The sequence below is a fragment of the Pyxicephalus adspersus genome, chromosome 5, assembly GCF_032062135.1.
Source record: "Pyxicephalus adspersus chromosome 5, UCB_Pads_2.0, whole genome shotgun sequence".
NCBI classification, from domain to species: domain Eukaryota; kingdom Metazoa; phylum Chordata; class Amphibia; order Anura; family Pyxicephalidae; genus Pyxicephalus; species Pyxicephalus adspersus.
The window spans coordinates 145405131-145429373 of NC_092862.1; the positions used below are offsets into that span (position 1 = coordinate 145405131).

General features: G+C 39.7%; 1 protein-coding gene across 1 annotated transcript in view; it reads right to left on the reverse strand.

Annotated features, from left to right (window-relative positions):
* Positions 1 to 24243, reverse strand: part of PTH1R (parathyroid hormone 1 receptor) — a gene marked incomplete at its 5' end in the record, with an annotated part of 89308 nt that overhangs the window by 3486 nt on the left and 61579 nt on the right. Inside the window, 7 exon segments of the mRNA XM_072413023.1 lie at positions 1832 to 1873; positions 5971 to 6112; positions 7346 to 7440; positions 9556 to 9622; positions 18631 to 18691; positions 22122 to 22275; positions 23857 to 24043. Of these exon segments, the coding sequence (XP_072269124.1) occupies positions 1832 to 1873; positions 5971 to 6112; positions 7346 to 7440; positions 9556 to 9622; positions 18631 to 18691; positions 22122 to 22275; positions 23857 to 24043 (748 nt within the window).

Sequence of the window (24243 nt, forward strand, 5' to 3'; positions counted from 1 at the left end):
CCCCATACACAGCCCTCCCACCTACCTACCCCATACACAGCCCTCCCACCTACCTACCCCATACATAGCCTTCCCACCTACCTACCCCATACACAGCCTTCCCACCACTCCTCTTTTGCTGCCTCTCTTTGTAGTTCTCATCATTGGCTTCTATTTACCCCTATTCTATTCTCCTGTGCTTTGTTTTCAAATCCTTCCACACCTCATGTCATACTTACCTACCTGATACACAAATCCCTCTATGGATCTTGTCCCACTTGCCATTCTCACCTAATCCCCCCTAGCAGATCTCTTCGTTCCTCCAATGACCTACTACTGACTTCCTCACTCATAACCTCATCACACGCATGACTTTTCTATAGTTGACCCGACTCTCTGGAATGGTCATTCTCGTCCTATTCAGCTTGCTCCTACTTTCTGCACATTTATCAGAGTTCCTAAAATCCAACGCTTAACCTCACCTACCCGTCTTCTTCTGTCTCCTAAACCCTCACTACTTACCCACAACTTCATATCCCCCTCCTATTGTGTGATACTTCCCCCACCTCCTAGATTGTAAGCTCTTCAGGGCAGGGTCCTCTCCTCCTCCTGTGTCACTGTCTGTCTCTGTCCGTCATTTGTTAACCTATTTAATGTACAGCGCTGTGTATTATGGTGGCGCTATATAAATACTGTTTATTAATAAAAACATTATTTTGAATTTAAATTATAGATAGATAATTATAATTGGTAATCAGACACAAGTGCCTTTTTTGGTATTTGTTCTAGGTCATCGGAAGATATACAGTTGAGTTATAATTGAATTTAGATTCATGGCATCAAATATGAACGTACTTTAGGGGTTCAAAGGGTCCCTATTCACCAGGGCTTGGTAAGGCTGAGCAAAGTGTGTAGGAGAAGAATAAACCTGGAAGTATCCTGAGGGTAAACCGGCATCTGGAGCGGCCCAAATAATTACCCCACAGGTTCCCTTCAATTTTAATATTTAGTCCATGCTTTGTTTAATGGTACCTGAATAAAGGGGGACCCTTTGAACCCCCAAATGTGCTGGATTTTTAAGACATAAATCAAAATGAATCTGGACTCTTCCTTTACAGGCCCTGGTCCCTACCCATAGCACATAGCTGCCCTTTAGCCATCACTACTTTCAACCAGGGCAAATCTTTGGCAAATGCATTGTGCTTCATATTTCTTCTGCAATAGTTTCCTGGCTGTCATGTTCCTCCTCTGGCTTCAGTACTTTACTTTCAGAGATGCAGCCCCTGCAGTATCCAACTTTTGTGCACAAAGCAAACTTTCCTAACCAACTAATATAAGAATATCTGACTTTATTCTTTCAGGATCAGTGGCTCACAGTTTACTAAATCCAAAATGTTTTATAAAAGATTTCTCTATATGTATTGTTATGCACATTTGGGGCATTGGTCAGCTCTGTACCTGAAATGTTGGATTTTCTTCCTCAACTGAAATAAAATGTGCTTTGTGTTGGAACAAACCCCCAGAGTCCTCCAGGAAGGATTCACACATATATTGTAGTATTTATTAGACCCTGAACATCGGCTGATTCCCACATTCTGCTCCCAGCTATCGTATATTCCATGTGAGCTCTTCACACATTTAAAACAAAGCTTGGGATTTCTATTCTGCGAAGTCTGATTATAACCCTCAGGGATGCTTTGAAATAGGAAATGTTCAAGAGAATCTTCAAACATGATTTATCCAATGTGAATTCCTGATATAAAACTTCACAAATTATTATAAAATCTCCCATGTGATAAAATGATTAAATCGCCCCCCTCACATTGTCTACAAATATAAAATGTTAACTTACCTCCCCATTACAGAAGCAGTATATAATAGCAACAAAAAATCCCTGCGAAGAAAAGAAACAGGAGAACGCTCAGATAGCTATTCAGATATACATGTGATTTTATTAACAGGTGAAAAAAACAGAATATTGAGGCTGATTCGCTAAAGGAGTGAAGAATCATCACATGTAAATAATATACTTCAGTTATCCAATCATGTGAAAAGCAAATTCCCATTTACCTATTTGATCTACATATGATTGGGTTTGTCTTTATCTGATTTTATTTCCAGAAAGACAGCACCATCTGTCTTCAGGCATCTTCCAGAGTCACTATCAAATCAAATACAATGCCAGCTCAGAGGTGACACAATCATCATCATTTCTGGTTTGTGTGTGCAGAATTTATAATAGTTTTGTTTGAATATCTCAGAAACAATTCAGCCCTTGCTGCAGCCTTTCCCCTTGCAATGCACTTCCAAGTTACAATGTTGCAGTCTGATTACAGAGAGTCCCCGGGTTACATACGAGATGGGGACTGTAGGTTTGTTCTTAAATTGAATTTGTATGTAAGTCGGATCAGGTAGATTATTTTAATTACTGAAATAAGGACAGATGTTTGTCTCAGCATAATATTAGAGAGCATGGTTTCAGTTATTGTATAAAATCCTCACTGTGAGTTAATCACAAACAAAGCAAAAAAAAAAAACTTTATGGAGCCTAGATATTCATTAACTTCTGGAGCAAGCTGTGCTTTGATATGCAAAAAGAAACAACTGCAGAGTTTGTCTTGGTCATTAAAGAGGTAAAAGAGCTTACAGAAAGAGCTCAGCAAAAGATTTCTTCTGCAAGTCATGCAAACCGCCCCCTCCCCCATCAAGCCTCCATCCTGCACACAAGTGAGCAGGGAAGCCCCGTTTGTATCTAGGAGTTCTCCGTATGTCGGATGTCCTTAACTTGGGGACTACCTGTACAATGAAAGAGAAAACTGAGGAAATGTTTCCTTCTGCATGCAGCAGACTGATGACATTATCTTAGCCTAAATCATAAAATAAGAGGGACAGAGAGAAACTCATTTACCAATAGATAATAGTTAAGGCCAACCCCACATTATTAGTAAAACAAAATTAAAAAATGAAGCTTTTTTGACTATTAAATATGCATTAACAGAAACATATAGAAGAACATATTAAGACATATTGGGCCTGATTTATGAAACTCCAAAGACTGGAGAGGTTACACTTTCATCAGTGAACCATGCTGAAATGGATCTAGTCCAGGATTGAAAATATTTGCTAACAAATAGCAAATGACTTTTAAGAAATCCATTCCAGGTTTGCTGGATCTCCCAGGTACAATGCTGAATATGTATCTTCCCCAGCCTTGGAGAACTTTAATCTTGTCTTAATATGTTCTGCTATATGTTTCTGGTAATACATATTTAATGGCCAAAAAAACCTGTTCCTTCTTTATTTTTATATTTTGTTATCATCTTAGCTTAGGCAAAGGCACTGCTGCAGGTCAAAGGATTGATTTCAGTAATAATTCTTTACTATTGGTGTATATTATGTCAGGGATTTATTCTTGCAGCCTTGAAAAGTTACTGACAGGTCCTCTTTATTATGGGCGCTCTTGTGCAGCTCTTGGTCCCAGGATAGATGAAGGACCCCATAGTGGAATTACATCTTTTACCTCTTCTATGTGAATCCTCCAGTAAAATATATTTGGGGTCTTTTTTAAAGTAGCGAATCCAACATTCACCAAGCTGAGAATCTTCCAAATCTGTGTGTTTTCCATGTTAGTGATTGATTCTCCAGCAGGTGATTGATTCTCCAGCAATGTCAGATTCACTGCTTTATAAATAGACTCGCTTTAATCCAATAGATACATTTTGCTTTGTTTGTTGCTGAGACTTTAATAGATTATAAAAAAATATAAAAATACCCGTCGGTGACATGTATCATGTGACCGGCTTCTCATGCGTTTTTCGGAATATGTTAATTCCCCGTGTTGAGATAAGAGGAGCACAGAATGACATTCACCTGAGAAGATGCAGCAGAGCCGGCCAAAGCTCAGTCACAGATCTGCTCCATTTCATGTTAACCTTTTCATTAAATCCCGAGGAAAAATTGCCGGATTCACCAGGGACAATTTATTTGTTCTGCTGATTTTACAATCCCCCCTCAGGGCCGGCTAAAGAGGAGCGTCTCCGACTCATCTGATAGGCTGAGCCGGGCAGAATTTATGTGGGTTTTCGGATGACCTGAAGAGCGCCGTATCAATCATAAACAATCCCGGGAATATTGTGTCGTGTGTGTGCGTGTGTGATGCATTCTCAAGGTTTTTTCATCTTGAACAAAAGTCTGATTCAAGGGTCCTGATTTATTAAAGTTCTCCAAGGCTGGAGAGGATGCACTTCCATTAGTGAACCTGGGTGATCCAGAAAAGCTGGAATGAATTTGGTCCCAGGACTTTTAAGAAATCCATTCCAGGTTCACTGGATCACCCAGCTTTACTGCTGAAAATGTATCCTCTGCAGCCTTAGAGAGCTTTATCAGAGCCAAGGAATGGATGGGGATTGAGGGTCCGGGTTAGTGGATATTCATCCACAAGCTGTTGGGGTCCCTTTATTTCATTCACATCATGTGACATGTGGGGGTGCATTGCACAATACCGGAATAGTACATTGGGGTGGTATGGAGAATGAATGGTACCCCAGTGATTTATTCATTATTGTGGTAAGGCATCGGTAAATCATTGATTACTATTATTATATTATACATGTGGATATTAGAGGCTTTTGCACCTCATCAGCACATTTTTTCTTTTTTCATAAAAAGATTTTCTCCGCTTGCTTTGAGGTTTTGTTCTTTACCCCATCACAGCTTTATAGGAGTTTGCACATGGCCTGGTTTTACATATAGATGGGGGATGTGGGCGAAGTATAACAAAGATAAGAGATTATTTATTGGATTTGATTGGTTGATACTTTTAAGCATTGTTATATATTGTCAGTGGAAGTTCTCCACCCCGACCAGCAGCCATTGTCCTGTAATAAAGGGGTGATCCGGGGCTGATCAATCACTCTCCGAGTTCAGTATTGTTATAAACATGGAGCATGTAATTCTATGTTATTATTGCCAAGGATGTTAGACAGGCAGCCGGTTCTGATTCTGGGATTGGGACTTCGAAGAGCTGAGCCATGATTTTATAGATAAATACAGAGATGAAGGAACAAATGCAAATGACAAAACCAAATGAAGCATAAAGACCGCTCATTGCCTATGAGAATGGAGCTTTGTAGCTTAAAGTGGACCTGTCAGTAACTTTTCAAATCTGAAAGCATGAATTCCTGACCTGTCCAGCATACAGTAATATTTTACTAATAAAAAAGCCGCCCCTTGAGCTATAGTCAGGCTGAAATTAACATCAGTGTTCTGCAAACCGGAGGAAGAATTTCCTAATGGCTCCATGTCCATCCAACTTTTGGGTTGCCAGCAGACCCCTCGGCATCCTCCGCTTACATTGCTTGGCTATTGGTGCAGCATTGTATGGTGTCAGAGCTTTGAACCCAACCCTGAGTGGCTTATGGATGAGGAATCAGAGGGCCGGTGACACCGAGGAGAAGACCACGGGACTGAGGGAATAAAGTCTTCCTCATAGAAACAAATTAGCATTTCATCTTTGCAGTCCAGAGGCAGCACCACTGCCGGGGGATTTTGGGGCAAACCCTGGAGTTCAGCTTTAGGTATACTTTGCAGTATGAGTTCCCCTTATATCTTGTTATCCACAAATAGAAGCTCCATCTTTTGTGATTTGCAAACACCAAAATGAGAATAAATAGGAGAACAAGCAGACATTACAGAGGATTGTATATGACCGGGTGATGTTGGACTTTTTTGTGATATTTTAATGTTTAATAAGGATTTATTATTAATGCAATGCAAATCTATGTATCTGCGATACGGGAATACAAGGCACAGTTTATGTTTTATTGCTTTTGGTACATTAAATATTTACTTAGGTTTTAGGAAAGCGTTGGGCAGATTGTAAAATAAAATGAAACTTGTTACCACCACCAGAGATCAAAGCTCCGCTGCTTTATATCTATAATGGTTGGGCATTGGAGAATGGAATTATACATTAAGAGAAAAGCACAATACCTGGAAAGAGTTGAACAACATTTCATAGTGCATTTGTATGAGCCACAAAACCCCCGTCACTTCTGTGTACGGCAGAGATATGAAGACGATATAGTGAACACCAAACAGGGGCATCAACACCAATGTAGACTTCAGCAGCTTCCTGGATAAAACAAAAAAGTAACAAATTAATAAATTAAAAAAATGAAATTTTTGAAAAATAAAACATTTCCAGATGTCCAGTTGTCATTTTTGCAGCACAGGTATTAATATATGACAAGGCTACTACTATGCTAGAGATACAGTACAGTGAGTGTTGCCATTGGCAAGATTCACAGATAAAAAAAAGGCAAAAAGAGCTAATGAAGCCACCATGTCTAAGCGCTGGTAAGCTGGAAACCAAAAAAATACATTTTTGTTCTTGGGTTTGCTAAAAGCGTCTGGTATGATGCCACATGCATGGACCATATATTCAATTGCAATCTTCCAGGTCTAAATGATCAGCTAGGCTTTCTTGATTTTTGTTGTCCAATCTCTTGAAAAAGGATCAGGTTATACTCTGTTGACTTCAAACTTGTCTTTATCAGGGTTATTGGATTGTGGTGCCCATGGGAATGCTGATGCATGAGTCTGCTTAACATGGCATTTAAGGCAGTAATCAATCTCATCAACTTAGATCTCTCTAGATCTCCCGAAGAAGCGGACTAGAGTTCTGCGAAACGCGTTGAGCGCATTACATCATGTGAAGTCCCCTGTTTATCTGGAGTTACACACCATTATGGTGGAAATGTTTTTATGATGGTTTTTATATGTTCAGAAAATAAATTTTACTATTTGAAGTTGATGTTTTAATAAAATTGGTAAAAATCAGTTTATAATTGATGTGATTGACTATTGCCTTAAAACACATGCTTTCTGTTTTCTATGTACTGTATCTGATAAAGGGATGTGGTAGTTGTTGATTGATAACCCGGATGAGGAAACACATTTCTATAGATATTCTGCTTAACGGGGATTTGATCTGTTCTCTGTTATATCTGTTGATCTGTTATATTGGTGTTGTTGGGTCTGTTGGTTTGCATCATGTTGTATGAAATTTAGGGAAATGGCTGTTTTTGATGTTTTTTTTTTAATTATCTTTACCTGACTGTAAACTTGATGGCCAAGATACAGTTAGAATACCTTTGGTTGCTTGGCAAGAGAATAAGAGAGGCACAACTTGGAGAAGAGACTATGGGTGGGGAAATGGGGGCCCAATCAGGAAATGAGGTCCCTTTTATTGGCTTTCTGCCCCTGAGGAGTGGATTTCCTGGACTGAAGATATTGGGATCTGTTGGGAATAGACCAGGTGAGGTTTATTAGCATTGTGTTTGGAAGGTTCGGGCTGAGCACTCACCTATACTGTTGTCGTGCATCGCATCGCCCTGCGTTGGTCTCTCTCAGTTTGGTTGCTAATACTCTAACAATATTAATAAAAAGAAAAAAGTTTGCCTGAAAGAAACAAAAAAAGATTACCATCAATGACAGGAAAAAATAAATCAGAATTATACAAAGATATGTAAAATATTGTTGAAAGCATTTTTCAACCAGGTTCCTGCAGAGTTTTCCAAGGGTTCCTCGAAAAGAGAGCAAGGGTAGTTTGATTTCCTGTCTGCCAATATAAGGGGTCACTTCTTCTCAGACCACCAAGGATTTCATATTTATGGACCACCAATGTAAGGTTTCACTTCTACACTGACCCCAACCCAATGGGCCACTTATACATTGAGCCCCTAATGTAAGGGCTCACCTGTGTGCTAACCTATGTTAGGGGTTTCTGTAATGATCAAATGATATTTCTTCGATACTGACCCCCAAGAGGTCATTTACCAATATAAGGGGTCTTTTCTACACTGACCAACAGTGTAAGAGGTCATTCTTCTCAAACCACCACTATAAAACATTACATATATACGAATAACCAATGTATGGTTTCACTTATATACTGATCACCAATGTAAGGGGTGACTCCATCTCAAACCATTATTATAAAGTCCAACTTACGCTTAGACCAATAATTTAAGGGGTCACTTCCACACTAACCTCCAATCCAATAGGCTACTCATACATTGATCCCCTAATGTAAGGGCTCACCTATGCACAGGTAGTAGGGGTTCCTTTAGTTATGATCAAATGATATTCCTTCTACATCAACCAATGGGAGAACATTTCTACTAATCACCAATTTAGGGGCCACTTCTTCTCTGACCACCAATGTAAGGTTTCACTGACCACCACACTTCTCATACTCTAAAGGCCTTTTTATATATGGACCACCCATGTAATGGCTCACATCTACACTGGGAATAGTCAATAATTGGTCATTTTTTTGTCTGTGCTTACTGAGTGAGAACTGAGTTACGATTAAACAGGTCCAGACCATAAAATAGTTTCGCTCCAAAAAGAGTGCTAAAGTTGACGCTCATAATACAGATATCAGAGGTCAGCAGGAAGGAAAGAAGACGTGGAAGAAGCTCACATTCTGCTCTAAGTGGCACTGGATACCCTGTCTGGGTCTTTTAAGATTTGCTTCCTCTCCACAAATCCAAATTCTGACACCTTCAAATCTGGGTCGTAACAATTCCTACTGAATTCATTATAATCATTGTAGAAGTTCAGAAAAAACAAATAATTGTGTCGCCTTACATTGCACACTAAAATTCCAATTTAAAAAGCAGAAAACTCTTCCAATCCAACCACTGGTCACTTAAAGGTCAGAAAGGTCCAAGAAAACTTAAGGTTACAATTATTGCGTGACATAAGGTGAATGCCACGTACAGGAACACCGCATAAATTCTACCACAGCTAGTCCTGTAAACAGTGAGAATAATAAAATATGTTCTGTGCCGTCTGAAAATATTCCCGGACTGAGCGGGCATTTGTCTATGGCTTTGCTTCTTTACAGACAAACTGGAGGAAAATATTTCAGCTGCTATATGAATTTCATTTCAGTAAAGCTAAAAGTTGCCCAGATAGTTGCATTGCTGTAATACGCGGTAAGATGTGCCACCAATAGACGTAATTCATGAGAATGCAAAAAAGTTAACATGTTGTAAAAGGGTTTTAAAATTTACTGGGTTGTATGTTTGTCTGTATTTGGCACTCATCATTACATATTCAAATATTCATCATGAATGACACCTGAATGCACCAAGCTAAAGCGCCACAACTCACATGCCTTATAGTGCAACCCAATGTAGAGGTGTAAACCATCTTGGTATAGGGATCTATTGTAGTGAAATAAATGCGGCATTCCCTAATCTCTCCCACCAGTGTTCGGGCTTCAAAATTGTAACTTTGTTACCCGTCACAGGGTGCGAGGCTGCATCCGGAGCTGATCACACATGGCACACATTGGTGACCACAGCCAGGAACTATTGTGGCATCTCAGTCCTGCAAGTAGATGGTGACCCTGGATGATGCCTGAACAAACATGGCAAAATTCTTTTAGAGTGGAACGCAGATGAAATCAGGGGGAGTACAATGATCTTCGATGATGGGAGGTAATATATACTTTGTATTTTTAAGCATGTATGTATTAAACATAAATATTTAGATATAACTCACCACTGTAGCAGCCAAGATCGGACCTTGTATGATCCATTTTAAATTCCCTGCACTCAGATCCCAGCACCTGATGGAAGACACAATAGCAAAGGGTTAATTAGACCAGTCATTGTTAAGAAAGAAGTTGCTGGGGGTTTCATCGAACTGTGGCTGATTGACCTCCTATTTAATGATGGCTGTATGACACTGGCTTTTCTTTCCTAACCCTAATAAATTGGTTTTAGGTGGGGTTCCCTGAGATCTGACATACCCCACACCTGTTCCTGATTTGGAAGAACTGTCCTTCTTCATACCCCCCAACTATCCCTGATTTGGAGGGACTGTCCCTCTTCATACCTCCCAACTACCCCCAATTTGGAGGGACTGTCCTTCTTCATACACCCAACTATCCCTGATTTGGAGGGACTTTCCCTCCTCATACCCCCAACTGCCCCTGATTTGTAGGGACTGTCCCTCCCTGATTTGTAGGGACTGTCCCTCTTCATACCCCCCAACTGCCCCTGATTTGTAGGGACTGTCCCTCTTCATACCCCCCAACTGCCCCTGATTTGGAGGGACTGTCCCTCTTCATACCCCCCAACTGCCCCTGATTTGGAGGGATTGTCCCTCTTAATACCTCCTAACTGTCACATATTTGGAGAGACTTTCCCTCTTTATATGGCCCAACTCTTACTGATTTGGAGGGAATGTCAATAAAGTTCAGAATGGGGAATCCAAAACCCAGAATTCATGGACTAGTCTGCCTGAACAGAACCAAACTGAGACAAACTCTAGCCACATTTTAACACGGGTTCATTTTGCTGTAGTTCTATGATGCATGGGCATTGTAAATAAAGGGCATTGCAACCTAACTTCAACCTGAATGCATTGACAAGCCTTGCAATAAAACAATTGCATTTACTAACTGCTAATCCAATATATAGCTGTAATAGGGGGTTTTATTTTAGAAAACCAAAGCTGCAGGACTCAATGAGAAGAAACAAAGGAATGAGAACACCATGGCCTTAAGAGTCTTAAAAATGTCCTTTTGGTCTTTCCTTAAAGTTCCCTCTGCTGGGACATCTTTGAACATAAAGATTCACCTTGCATTTAGCTGTTTTAGGATTATAAAAGTCATCACCGCATGATATGAGCACCCTGACTTCAACACAGTCTGAATACTCTGCGGTTTTGTTAATGGAACCTAATTATCTATTTTCCCAATAAAAGATCTGCAGTTTGGTAAAGAGTTGGTTTTGAAACAACTTAAAGTTCATCACGGCTCTGTATAATATTTCCTGCACCCGATCTATAAGCAGCATCAATCCTGCAATGATAATTAACATGGAGGCCACGCTTTATTATGTCTTCTTCTATAAGATGCAGACAGATCTCTGCGACACGCTAACTTTCACATCTCCCACATCGATTGCTATAAATGTCCTCAGAGCCACAGCAGACAGTAAAAGTAAGCTTTTAGGACCAGAAAATCAATCGAAACGGGGCCGGCATAATGGTAAACAGGACAATTAACTCGGAGTGCTCAATAAATTGCAAAATACAATAAATTCCAAGTACAAGGCAACCGCTGATATTATTTCATGTTGTCTAACACAGGGAACACCGGCTGATTGTTTCCACCTTAAATTAAAATCCCGAGGCCTGGGTTCAGTCTTGTTGTGTTTAACCTGAAATAAACCATCAAATGGTCAATTTAAAGGGCCCTCTCAATACAGATATATGGGAAGGGTTATCATGTGGTCACTTGCATTGTTCTAAAAAATGTCATGTTCATATTGCCTGGGTGGGTTTGTAATGACTTATACTGTCCCATCCCCCGAAGATTTCTCTGTGTACCAACGTAATAGGAACTCGTCTGCAATGGCTTCCAATGGCTTCAATGGAAAGCCTAAATGGCCAAAAGTTGAGAACCTGAGATTGTGAGCCCTGAAGGGGGACATGACTGTGGAGTTTGAGAAGCACTGCACAATATGTTGGTGCTAGATAAATACAATAAAATAAAACCCTTACCATTAAAGCTATATAAAATACATGAACCCCAGCCTATGCAAATGATGGAATTACAGTGTCTCCATTAAAGGGGGTTGTAATTAATTCTAGAAGGCCTGAATGATATTTTAAGGGTTTCCCCAATAGTAAAAGGTTCAAGAAACCCTCCTTAGACAATTGTGCTCTTCCAGCCTTGTGGTCACAGTTTGGTGAAGACCCTTTTCTGTTCCCCATGACTGTGCCCCGGGTTACAAAGCCAGCTACATAAAGACATGGGGTCACCAGAGGAGGAACTTGAATCTTGACCTCAACATTACTGAACACCTTTGGGATGAACTGAAATGGTGAGCCAGGTCTTCTCATCCAACATCTGTGCCTGACCTCACCAGTGGTGACCGATTCCTCACAGATGCACTCTAATATTATGTGAAAAGTCTTCTCATAAAAGGGAAGATGTAATAAATGGTGGTGGTGAGGGAAATAGTGCTCAATATTAATGTCCAAAGTTTTGGGACCATAGAAATTATCAGGTGATCCTCTACAATTGCACAAGGAAGCTTCTGAGGTCAGGACTCAATACCAATGATTTTCAGATCTTCCTAGTAGAATTCAATGTGTGGCCTGCCCATGGTGATGAAAGGATTTGCCAGGTGGAGAAGGAGCTCATTAATTTGTATGGCATGGTGTGAAGAAAAGAAACCAGGACCTAAAGTGTGACAAGATTTCTTTCTAATGTTTAATAAGAAAAATGGGATCAGCAAGGTAGGAAGAGATTCATAGTTTAGTATTTACACTGTGGCTTATACATCTGTTTCTTTGACCTAAGAAGAATCCTGTTCAAGCTTTTAGGATTTAATTAACTTAGTTTCATCTTTTCCACTGTGCCTCAATGAACTTTAAGCTCCTAAGCAGCAAACAAGATGGTGCATTGCTGAATTGAAGCCAGGTGCAGGACATGGCAGAGTCTTACAAAAACATGGAAAGCATGGACAATTTAGCTGGCTAAGACAGAGCACTGAGCATTTGAGCAACATGTCCTTAGACCAGTGGTCGCCAACCTTTTCAGTCCCCCAGACCACCAAAATTACCGGCTCCTGAACGTGCATGTGCGGGGGAGCCGGGTGTCAAAGAGGAAGAAACCTCCCCTATAGTGAAGTCAACATGACATAACCCCGCCTGCTCTCCAATCCCGGGCTCAGATCTGCGATGGGAGAGTGGGCGGGTCATGTCCAGAGACACAGCCCGCCTACTTCCCTGAGCCTGGGATTTGTACGTGGGACATGGTCCGCGTCTGGCCGCCAGCGGGGTCCTTCTCCTGACCCCGCTCAGGGGTGCACCAGCCAGAGCCGCAGACCCCCAACATTTTCTTGCAGACCACCAGTTGGCGACCGCTGCCTTAGACTACTGCTGAGCCGCCTAGCTCTGCTGAGCATTTTCTTTTTACCTGTTGCCTGATTGAGTGTTTCCCAGTCCAGCTTATGGTCAGACCCCTTGTTACCAGTCTGCTTTTCCTTACCCTGTTCCCTTGTGCTGTTCCAGTGTCTCTAGTGTTTCATGTATCTCCTTTATTCCTTTTGTTTTTAGTGGCCCCTGTTCCTCCAGTGTTTCCGTGTCTTTGGTGACCCCCGTGTCACCTGTGCCTCCAGTGTTGCCCTGTCTTCAATGACCCCCATGTCACCAGTATCTTATTTTTGGTACTTAACCCTTTGCTTTTTTCGGACCTTGCTTGTTTGCTGCTTGCCTCGACCCCGACCTTCACTGACTATTGCCCGCTGACTCTGTACCGCACATTGTTCTGCCCACCCTGGTGTGCCCAAGGACCACAACCTGGGAACACTCTGCAGCGCAACATCCCCACCTCTAAAGGCTCTGGAGAAAACCAGGCTGTTATAAGGCTCTGTGCTTTGGCCTATCATAGGGCTCACGCCATCATTGAGCAACCCTTAGCGCCCCCTACGGGTTCTGCCTCTCCAAGCTAAACCAACCGCTTGAACTGACAACGTATAAATTATCACTTACAGTCTTGTGATCCAGGCATCCTGCTGGTTTAGTTTGAGAATACCCTGCTATATGATTGGACAATTAAAGTGCAGCGGCACACTGATGAGCCATCCCTTTATGTTCTCCTCCCATCAAATGCTTATTCTCTGCACATGTGCATTGCACCAGAGTCTGGTTGGCATCTATACTTGCCATTTCCAGTCTGTGCAGAAGATTGCAGGAACCATTTAATTCTCTAATAAAGAGCACACAACTAAACAATTAACTTCTTTTTATTAACTTTCAGCTTTCGATAGATTGCAGTTATTATGTCAGTCTTACTATTGTGTCACTTTGGCAGCTATGAATTATTACAGGAATAATAAAGATGTTGGTTAAGAAATGCAGCAGCGTGGTCAGATCTCTCTCCGAGCTCATTCTGCTTGTAAGCTCGGAGCCGTGGTGAAGAGCTAGTTATCATCTGACAGAAGTCACCGGTGACCACAAAAACCAATTTATAAGACACAACATGGGCTCTTCATCAAGAGAGCAGTCAGCTGTGCAATCTTTCTTACATGAAATGACTTATTGGCTTGCCCACTGCTTGTCTTAGGGGAACGGAGTCGCTGTTGTCTGAAACTAGCAAATCATTCAGTCAATCAGCCGAGTCCGGAATGATTACAACAATTATGTACAGCCGAGGTCATCAACAACAGCAAAATGGGCTCCATCATTTCCAGGAGCTTTGGGGGAACTTTGAGTCAGAGGACTCTTTTATTTTACGGACTCCTATCTGTACATTTCACTTCCGTTATTTCATAGATTTTTGGGGTTACATCCATCCATTGAAAGAGCTTCAAAGAATCTGAGAGCTGGGCATAATGTATTCATTCTGGAATATAAAGCATTATCGTTCTTTTATATCTCCTTATCTCCCTTTAAATTCTCTTTGATACAAACCATAAAAGGAAACCAACGTGTTTCTATTGGGCATTCAATTTTAGGTATTTTTGTAAAATTGCTATTTCTTCTACTTGCTTACTGGACCATATTGTCATTGTTGTATAGATAGAATGATGTATTGATCCTTTCTCCAAATTCAATTACTCCCCCGCATCAAGCATTGCTATGGGACAATACTGGATTATATTACTTATTTTACTGTGGTATTATCTATTTTCTATTTCATTACTTAATTCACAAATCCATGAAATGGAAAAAGCAATGGAATTTATATGAAAGCTAGGTTCAGAGAGTAACCAGGCATTTCTGGGCAGCTCCTGGTGGTTGGCATCTTGTCATCCGCTCAGCCACCCCAACTGACGCGTTTAACAGTGGGCGGTACGGAGCTGCTCACTACTGCCCCCTATTTATTATTTGTGACTGACTGCAGGTGAGATATTACATGTTGCGTGTCGGCCATAGACGTTGGTAATGGATGGGAGTAACCACGAAGTCCATGTGAATTTACCCTAAGGATTCCATTATAATTTCTGTTCTCCTCTCTTCCCTCCCTTGCATGGTGTAAGTTCATCTTTTCTTACTATAGACCTGATTTATGAAAGCTAGAGAAGTAAATGGCTATTATTTAAGAAATATTTTCAATCCAAGACCAAATCAAATCCAGGTTTGTTGGATCACCCAGGTTCTCCCATGATAGTCTATCTACTCCAGTCCAGAGTATTATTATTATTACATAGCATTTATATAGCACCAACATGTTATGCAGTGCTGTACAAAGTTCAGTCATGTCACTAGCTGTCACTCAAAGAAGCTCACAATCTAATGTCCCTACCATAGTCATATGTCTAATGGACCATTTATTTTTTTAGGGAGAAGCCAATTAACCTGTATGTTTTTGGAATGTGGGAGGAAACCAGAGTACCCAGAGGAAACCCACACAAACACAGGGAGAACCTGCAAACTCCATGCAGATAGTGTCCTGGACGAGATTTGAACCTGGGACCTAGGGCTGCAAAGGTAAGAGTGTTAACCTCTGAGCCACCGTGCTGCCCTATATAATAATTAATAATAATTTTAATAAATAATAACTAATATTTTTGACATACATAGGAGTTTAGAAATGATATTTGTATGATTTTTTTGGTATCTTACACAGTTTTGTCAGAGATTTCTTTTCTGGGAATTATAACAGATATATACAAATCTGTTACATATGTGTTACATTTTCATCCCCTTCTCTACTACGTATCATGTTTGTGATCCTACATTTCTACAATTGGCATATATAACTCTTCAGACAGCATCCATTATGCCCATGGCCATGGACGGCCAACCTCGGACACAGATCCTGGAATGTTTGCATCTGGTGCTTTTACTGAATCTATCATCAAGAAACAAACGTGTTTAGAAGTAAGAAGAGGCTTCCATGCCGGTATTGTAGCAGAGACATATGTGTGGGTGGTGTGTCAGGTCACTGACTCGTGCAGTGCAATTTTCACACCTGAATTTTCCTTTTATTTTGCTGGAAACAGAAAAGTGATGGCAGAAAAAGAACAAGTACTCAATCGATTCTGTTTTTACCTAAAATGGTATAGTCAGTATAAACTCCTGCACTTGTGGACAGGATGTATACTATAGACACCCTGACAATACATAATAAATGTAATACCGTGCACATGTATAGTACATTCCCTCCTTCTGCCCCATTCCGGTAACCCTTGCTAGCATTACCCAGCTAATAAAATGACAGCAAAGAGTTGTGTAGAGGAGCTGCTGATCAGAAAACACACAGATACAATGTCTATGAACACAAGGAGACATACAAAGTAACATTATTACTTTTGTATCCACTCTTTTTCATTTATGTGCTGAACAAATTGATAAGATTCACTTTGCACATAAAGCCAAATAAAGCAACCCAACAAGGTAAAAAAATTATAACTTCCTAAAAAAATGTAAAAAGTTAAAGTTTTTAAAATGTATTAAAAGTATGAGGACACATACATGCTAGAGATGTAAAAAACCAAAACAAAAGTATTTTGACGTTTATAGGATGTTTATAATACACTACGTCTTTCTGCCCCACTTCAGCAACCCTTTCCGGCAATTCCCAGTTATAAAAATGGCAGCAGGGAGTTGCTGTGTAAATTCAGGAGCTGTAGAAGCTGCTGCCTTTAAAACAAACTGGTATAATGTCTGCTATTATTATTAATAATAATAATAATAATAATAAAAAGGATTTATATAGCGCCAACATATTACGCAGCGATGTACAATAAATAGGGGTTGCAAATGAAATACTAATACAGACAGTGACACAGGAGGAGGAGCGGACCCTGCCCCGAAGAGCTTACAATCTAAGACACTACTTTGGTATCTGCACTATTTCATTAATGTGTAGAACAAGAGGATTAGATTCCGTCTGATGCATATTAAAGCACAGTGACAAGGTAAAAAAATGTATAAAAGTAAATAATAAAATTTATAAATTGTTATAAAATTATGAGGACTCAAGCAAACTTGGCTGCTAATACCAAGCGATAAAAATGATGGTGGGGTGTTGTTGTGTAGTTTCAGGAGCCATGGAAGCAGGTGACCAGAAAACATACCGATACAATGTCTATGAACACATGGGGACATACAAAGTAACAATGCTACTTTTGTATCCACTATGTTTAATGTATGTGCTGAACAAAGGGATAAGATTCAATTTACACATGAAGCCAATTAAAGCAACCTGACAAGGTAATAAAATAAAGAAATCAAAGTTATAAAAAATGTAAAAATTAAAGTTTATAAAATGTTTGAAAAGTTTGGGAACACTGTGAATGCTACAGATGTCTAAAAAAACTTTATTAAAACACACAGGCCATGTATAGAGTGCTCTGCCCCCCTCCAGTGATCCTTGTGGACAATATCTAGCTATAAAAGTGAGGGTGGGGTGTTTCTGTGGAAATATAAGAGCTGTAGAAGCTGCTGCCCTCAAAACACTGATGCAATGGGACTCATTTTTTTTAAAGCTCTCCAAGGCTGGTGAGGATACACTTTCATTAGTGAACTTGGGTGATCCAGCAAACGTAGAATGGATTTCCTAAAAGTTATTTGTAAGCAATAGACCAGGACTATTTCAGGTTTGCTGGATCACCCAGGTTCACTGTTGAAGGTGATCTTCTCAAGCCTTGGAGAGCTTCAATAAATTGGGGGCAATGTCTACAAACACATGGAGACATACAAAGTAACGTTGCTACTTTTGTATCTGCTCTGTTTCATTTATGTCCTGAACAAAGAGACACGATTTAATTTGCAGGGCACTACAGGTGATGAATGGGGACAAGTCCCCATTCATCTATTGTAGTGCTGTGTATTCTTAGATAGTGAAACTCTATGTAAGAATACATAGAACAGCGCTGCAACAGCAATCGCTCTTGCCGTGCTGTGATTTTACTATGTATTCTAAGATAGAGTTTCTCTATCTAAGAATACAGGGCAATACAATAGATGAATGGGGACAAGTCCCAAATCATCACCTGTAATTCCTGGACAGAGGACTGCAGTTCAGTTTCCCATATGACGTCACAGTGGCAAAACTGAACTGCAGATGACCTCTGCAGTTCCACTACAATGTCCAGGCACTACAAGGGATGAATGGGGACTTGGCCCTATTCATCCCCTTTAGTGCCCTGTATTCTTAGATAGAGAATACATAGTAGAAGTACTGCACGGCAACCGTGAAATAGCAAAAAATAACCAGAAATAACGTTTTTTAACGCGATTTGCTGCGAATAAATTCGGATTGAAGCAAATCTTTTTGGAAAATTCTGAAAACTATCCGAATTTAATTTTGGAGAAATTTGCTATTCTCGAATTACCATATTGGTAATATTGTTATTTATTGAAACATCCTTTAATTAAAAAAAAAAATTAATAAATTAATAAAAATTAATAAAAAAAAAAAAAGAATAACTTTTCGGTCTCAGGGGAACCCCTGGCACTATTTATGATATGCCCTATTCATGGTACATTAGCACAACATTTATACCAACAATTAAAACAGGAAAGTAACCACAAATCCTGACCCTTCTCAGAATATGGCTACATCCACTATGTCAGGTTCTCTTTATCTTAATGGAATGTTGTACTCACTCTGTATCTGCAAACGTGGCTCTTTCCTGCGCCCAGATTATCACAAATACAGCAGGCACCCCTGAAAATAAAACAGATACAAGTTAAAAAAAAACATTTCTATTCCTAATATTCCCCAAATAGACCTGAATATTGCATCTTAAAGGTGTTAGTGTGTCTCTTCCTAATACTGTAATTGTCAAATACAATCACATAACTAAAAATAAATAAAAAAATAAATGTCAGCCTGCTTTCTTCCTATTGCAAATCCTGTTTCCATAGATTATCTATGAACGTGTGTCCAGCCATCCACAACCAGACCAGGCCACCTTCTTCCGTTGCTCTCTGGTCCTCTTCTGATGCCCATATGACTATTGTAGGCTTTGTCAGTGCTGGACAGGGGTCATCATAGGCATAGGCAGTTACACAGCCGCATATACAGCAAACTGCAACACTCTCTGTGTTCTCGCTCCCATGGTCGGCATTACGTATTTCATCAATTTGAGCATTGGACCAGATGGACTAGATGCCCCCTATAGATGTTCAAATTGCCTCCCAACACTGAACTGACTGGGCATCCTTAGAAAGGTTCAGAATCCAAATTCTCCTCCAAGGATACCAATGCAACCGAAAACTTTCCAAGGATCCCCCAAAAATGATGACATCAACAAGCCAAAGGGAGCTTCTGGGACTTTTTATTGCTCTTTTTTTTTTTCCAGAATGCAGCAATTTTACCAAATGTTAACAGAAGAGGAAGGAAGGGGGTTGGGTTATATATATTGCATTGTATTAAAAGATTGGCTTTGACACCTAAAACATAGGCATAGAACCCATCTACTGATAACACATTATTTACAATGATATATAGGAAACAGAACAGATGAACATAAAACAACAGGACAGTGCAAAGCCAGGCTGACTTTAAATCCATTTTTCTGAAGCCTTATAGGTATAAAAAAGCACAGAAAGTGGAGAGAACAATGTGAGGAATGATTGCAGAGCAAATATTACAATGCAAAAAAAAAATCATTTTTCAAGAGGTTCAACACAGCAATAGCAGCAGGAAGAGGAGGCATTGGAGTGATTTACTTACTAAGGGAATGATTTATTTGTAAGGGATATTTCACTTAGCTTAGTGAATGTGGTGATGATTAACTTTGCAAAGAATACTAAATCACATGCACGGAAATCTTAACAAGAAAATATATAATAGGTTTTCATTGCACATGACCGGATGGTTGAAGCTTGCTAAGTGAAAAAATCCCTTGCAAGCAGATCATTCAGTTTGCTATATTCCTGCAGGAAATCAGCCCAATGTCATATTACAGATATCACAGAAATACAAAGACAGAATGATATAAAATTCCCGGCAGGGTAATGACAACCCCCCCATAACCTCTTTGTCCCCCCCCCCCGTATCCCCTCCAAATCCCCTTTGTATCCCCTCCGTATCTTTCTGGTATTTCCCCCACAGACTGCGCTGGTGGTGCCGGCCTTTAGCATCCACATTGTATGCGCTGTGCAAGTTTGTGTGATACACACAGTGTGTACAATGCAGGTTCTACAAGCCGGAGAGATCAACACAAAGGTGAACAACAAACATCAAAAATGTTTTTTCTTTGTGAGGATTTTGTTTAATAGGGAAATGATTACTATTCCAAAGTGAGTAAAGCTACGTACACACGTCTGATAATTGTCCCCCGAGATGAATTGTCATTGGTAGAGTGGCCCCCAATGTGTGTGGCAGATTAATGAAGAACTGTGAGGCGAGCACAGTGGGGTGCTACTTGCTCACCCTCCCCTTCATAGAGTGTGTGTGCAGCACTCGTTCATTCTCCTGTCCCTGGAAATAATCACTGTCATTGGAAGAGATGATCTGATGTCTGTAGCCAAGTTATATTAGATTATCAATACAAGTGTTTAGTGTCAAATTTTTGGAATTAAGGAGTCTTCCGATAAATAGAACTATCCTGGGCTAAGTACCCAGATTCCAAGAGAAAGCAAAAACCGTTAACGTGCCCTTGCTTTCACCTTCTCTTAATCCATTGTGTCACTTTGCTGCCATTCTGCATGCACTCCAGAGATGACTATATGACATTTCTCAGCACAGGTTTTCTGATGGTGACAACGTGTTTGTGTATTGAAACAATCATTAGCCTCTTGCAGAATCCTGTGACAACACAAGGAAACAACTGAGAGTTGTCACCCCCATAACAGGAATAGCCTGAACCTTTGTGGTAGTAACACCGGGGATTATTTTATTAAATCCACTGATTTTAAATTATTTCAAATAACACTAACAAGTTAAAAACAATTTCAGACTTATTACATCAACTTTAAAGCTATAAGAAAGAGATAATTTCCCGATGCAGTTTTAGGGAAAATTTAGCCGTCTGTGTTAGTGACAATTCTTCTAGGACTGGGAAATGATATCTAATGGCGAGCGATGAGCCGTATTGTGCCAATCACATGGCAATGACATTCATGGCACAATAAGCCAGGTGAAACATTCCCATTTACACATTCACCTGTCAGGGCTAACAAGCTTCTCATCCTGGTCACATGTCAGTGCCGATATAAACCGATTGCGGGCATCTAAAGAGAATTCACACATCTGCCTTGTCACACGTGTCTTAATTTAAAGCAAAGTGACAACGTCTGACCCATGGAAGGTGCAGGGAGATCTGCGAATCTGAGAATTGCCATTTTTATCCTTTCATATGACACATCTATGGGGGGGGGGGGGATTCCATACAACGCCACATCCGCTGTGGTTATCAAATCAGCCATGCTTCAGATGTTTTATCATTCACAATGCGGCACACTGATAACAATCTCAGAGACGCGTTCATGTAAGTAACCAGGCGCTTGTCATATCAAGAAATAATACCTATCACAGATAAATAAATTTAAGCGTCTGAGACATCAGAATTACATTTCCCTGCATAGTAATAGTTCATTGTTAATTTTGTTTAAGATTTAACGAGGAGGAACAATCGCTACTGAAAATCCATACACCCCCTCCTCCTCCATGCATTCCTGCCAAGTTAGACCATTATTAATATTACTATTATTATTACACAGTATTTATATATATTATCCGATTTATAACAAACATAAAAGCAGCGCTGAGCTTTTTTCAAAAAAGTTGAGATAAATAAATCACATTGGCTTTGTGAATCCTAAACATTAAAATACAAAAAACTTTTCCATGTTAAATTATTGCTAAGTTTTCTCATTCAAAACTAATGCACTATGTATGAAATGTTACATTGCAAATAAAAGAAGCAAAACATCAAAGCATTAAACATAAACCTTAATAACATTTCCAAAGGATTGGACAGAACAATCTATTGATTTCCCGTGCACACAAATAGGGCCAATGGTCCAAAATTTCCCAATCGCCCAGCACTGGCTGCACCCAATGATTATACAGATGATATCCAGGACTTTTCCCTTCCACATTTTCTGTGCAAAGCTTATAAAAAAGAATAATAATAATAATAACTCACCCCAACCAAAAAGCGTGAACCCCCAGAGATATTTCTTGTCGGAAAAAAAAGCCATAAATATGAGGCAATGCAGGTAGAGCCCCTCCACCAGGATCCAGTAGTAGTTTGTGGCCAGGAAGTAAAGGAAGAAAGTAACAGCAACCTTACAGCCGACCTGCCGGAGATGAACAAAGAGAAGTTATTATGTAGCAGAGAAAAGATTCAATGTACAGAGCTGAGGAAGAGGAGAAATATTGTCCTGCAACAAAGAATATTTACTGGTCAGCCAAGCCGAAGATAATGCGCAGACAAATGGGAAATTTATACTGGGACCCCTAAAAAGTGCGGTGGGCAGATATAGTTCACTATCGCTCAATCATTCCCTAATATCACTGACTGGAACCATTCTCTATCCAATGAATGAAAATTGAAAAGAGAATTTGCATTGGTTGTTACTAATCCATAGGAATAGGGAGTTATTGTACACAGCTGCCATTGTGTATCTGTAAAATAGAAACAATTGTCATTTGAAAGAAAAGATAAAAAACTAAAGTCGGCTGGTTTGAAATAAACAGAGATTTGGTTGAAAAGGAACCAAACCATCATCATTATTCTCCTATAGACTGTCATGTAGGGCTGAGGATTGGGTTTGGTTCCCCCATGAATTTGACTTGAACTTCTCTATTTAAACATTAAAAAGAATGCAAAGGATAATATTGCTGGAATTTATATATATTGTACCAGGGCTGTGGAATCCGGGTTGGAGTTGGGGCAAATTCCGATTCCTAATAAATGTAAGTTGTTGTGATAACAGAGTATGGAAAATATTTTACAGATAAGTCATGATAAAGTATCACTGCCTTGCATGAAGCTCATCTGAGCTATTCTGCAGCCTAACATTTCTAGATCTTTGTCATCTGGATTATTTTTGGCTCATGAAAAATATTCATTTGTTAGAATTATATCATTTAATCAGAGTTATACTGTGACATTACATTCTGCATCTATACGTTCCCTGCAGAGAAAGCCAAGGTGTTATAACCCCATGCCGGCTTCTTACACCGGTCTGCACTCCATTATTTGCCAAGTTTAATTAACATTTATGCTGTTTTAGGTTTTGTATTTTTTTTTTGGTTTATGTAGTTTAATTAATGGTTTAAAGCAGCAAACGATGTAGATTATATTTTTGAACAGTTAATGTTGTTCCTGATCCTCATTATATCTTCAAGTAAACTTTATAGCTTCTTTATAAAACAATAAAAAAAAATTTGTTTTTTAGGTAAATATTTAGGCATAAACTTTACATAATGGCAATTACAGGCTGGTCAATAGAGTAGAGTGTCAGCTTTCTGGCCAGCAGTTTCCAAAAGCAGACCCCATCTTTACATCTTTGAGCTTTGGCAGTGATGAAATGCGGTGAATGCTGTGTTTCAAATTAGACGAGTCAATGGTACCATAAAATGAGGAGTCGGAGTCGAGGGGTTTTTGTACCGACTCCACAGCCCTGGATTGGCAGCGTTGTCATTTATGGGGTATTCATCTGTCCAAGCTTTTCTAACACCCCAAGAAGTTCCTTGTTACCTTGAACTTATATAAAATAGTTCCCTGATGGATTTTTATTTTAGAGTTTTGAAACCTTTCAGGTTGTGTCTCTTTAATCCTAAAAGCAGAAAGTGAAGAACTCAGATTTTTATCTTTTTTTATAAGAAAAGAAAAAAAAACATCTTTTTGGTGCCAAATATACGCCATGACTCACAAACTGCGACTTGTCTACCGGAGGAGCGTGGGTGATCGATTTCAAGTCTTCTTCAGAGAAGCGTTCCATCTCTTCCAGAACGTACCCGGAATACAAGACGGCGTCTTTCACGAAGATGCTGATGGCTCTCAGCATGAAGGACACAAAGAGGTGCATGTGGATATAATTTCTGGTGCAATGCAGTCTCCTAAAAAAAACACAATTTTAAGTTTAGTTCTTTTCATCATAATTTAACATTTTTGAAAAAAAAATAAACTTTATGAAAAAACATCTATAGACAAATTTTGTTATTTTGTAGTCTCGTCATGGTGCACAAATTGAAGAGGTTCCCGTCATGTCTGGTCATTAAACCAAAGGCCGGCCATGGGACACCAGTTGTGCTAATTG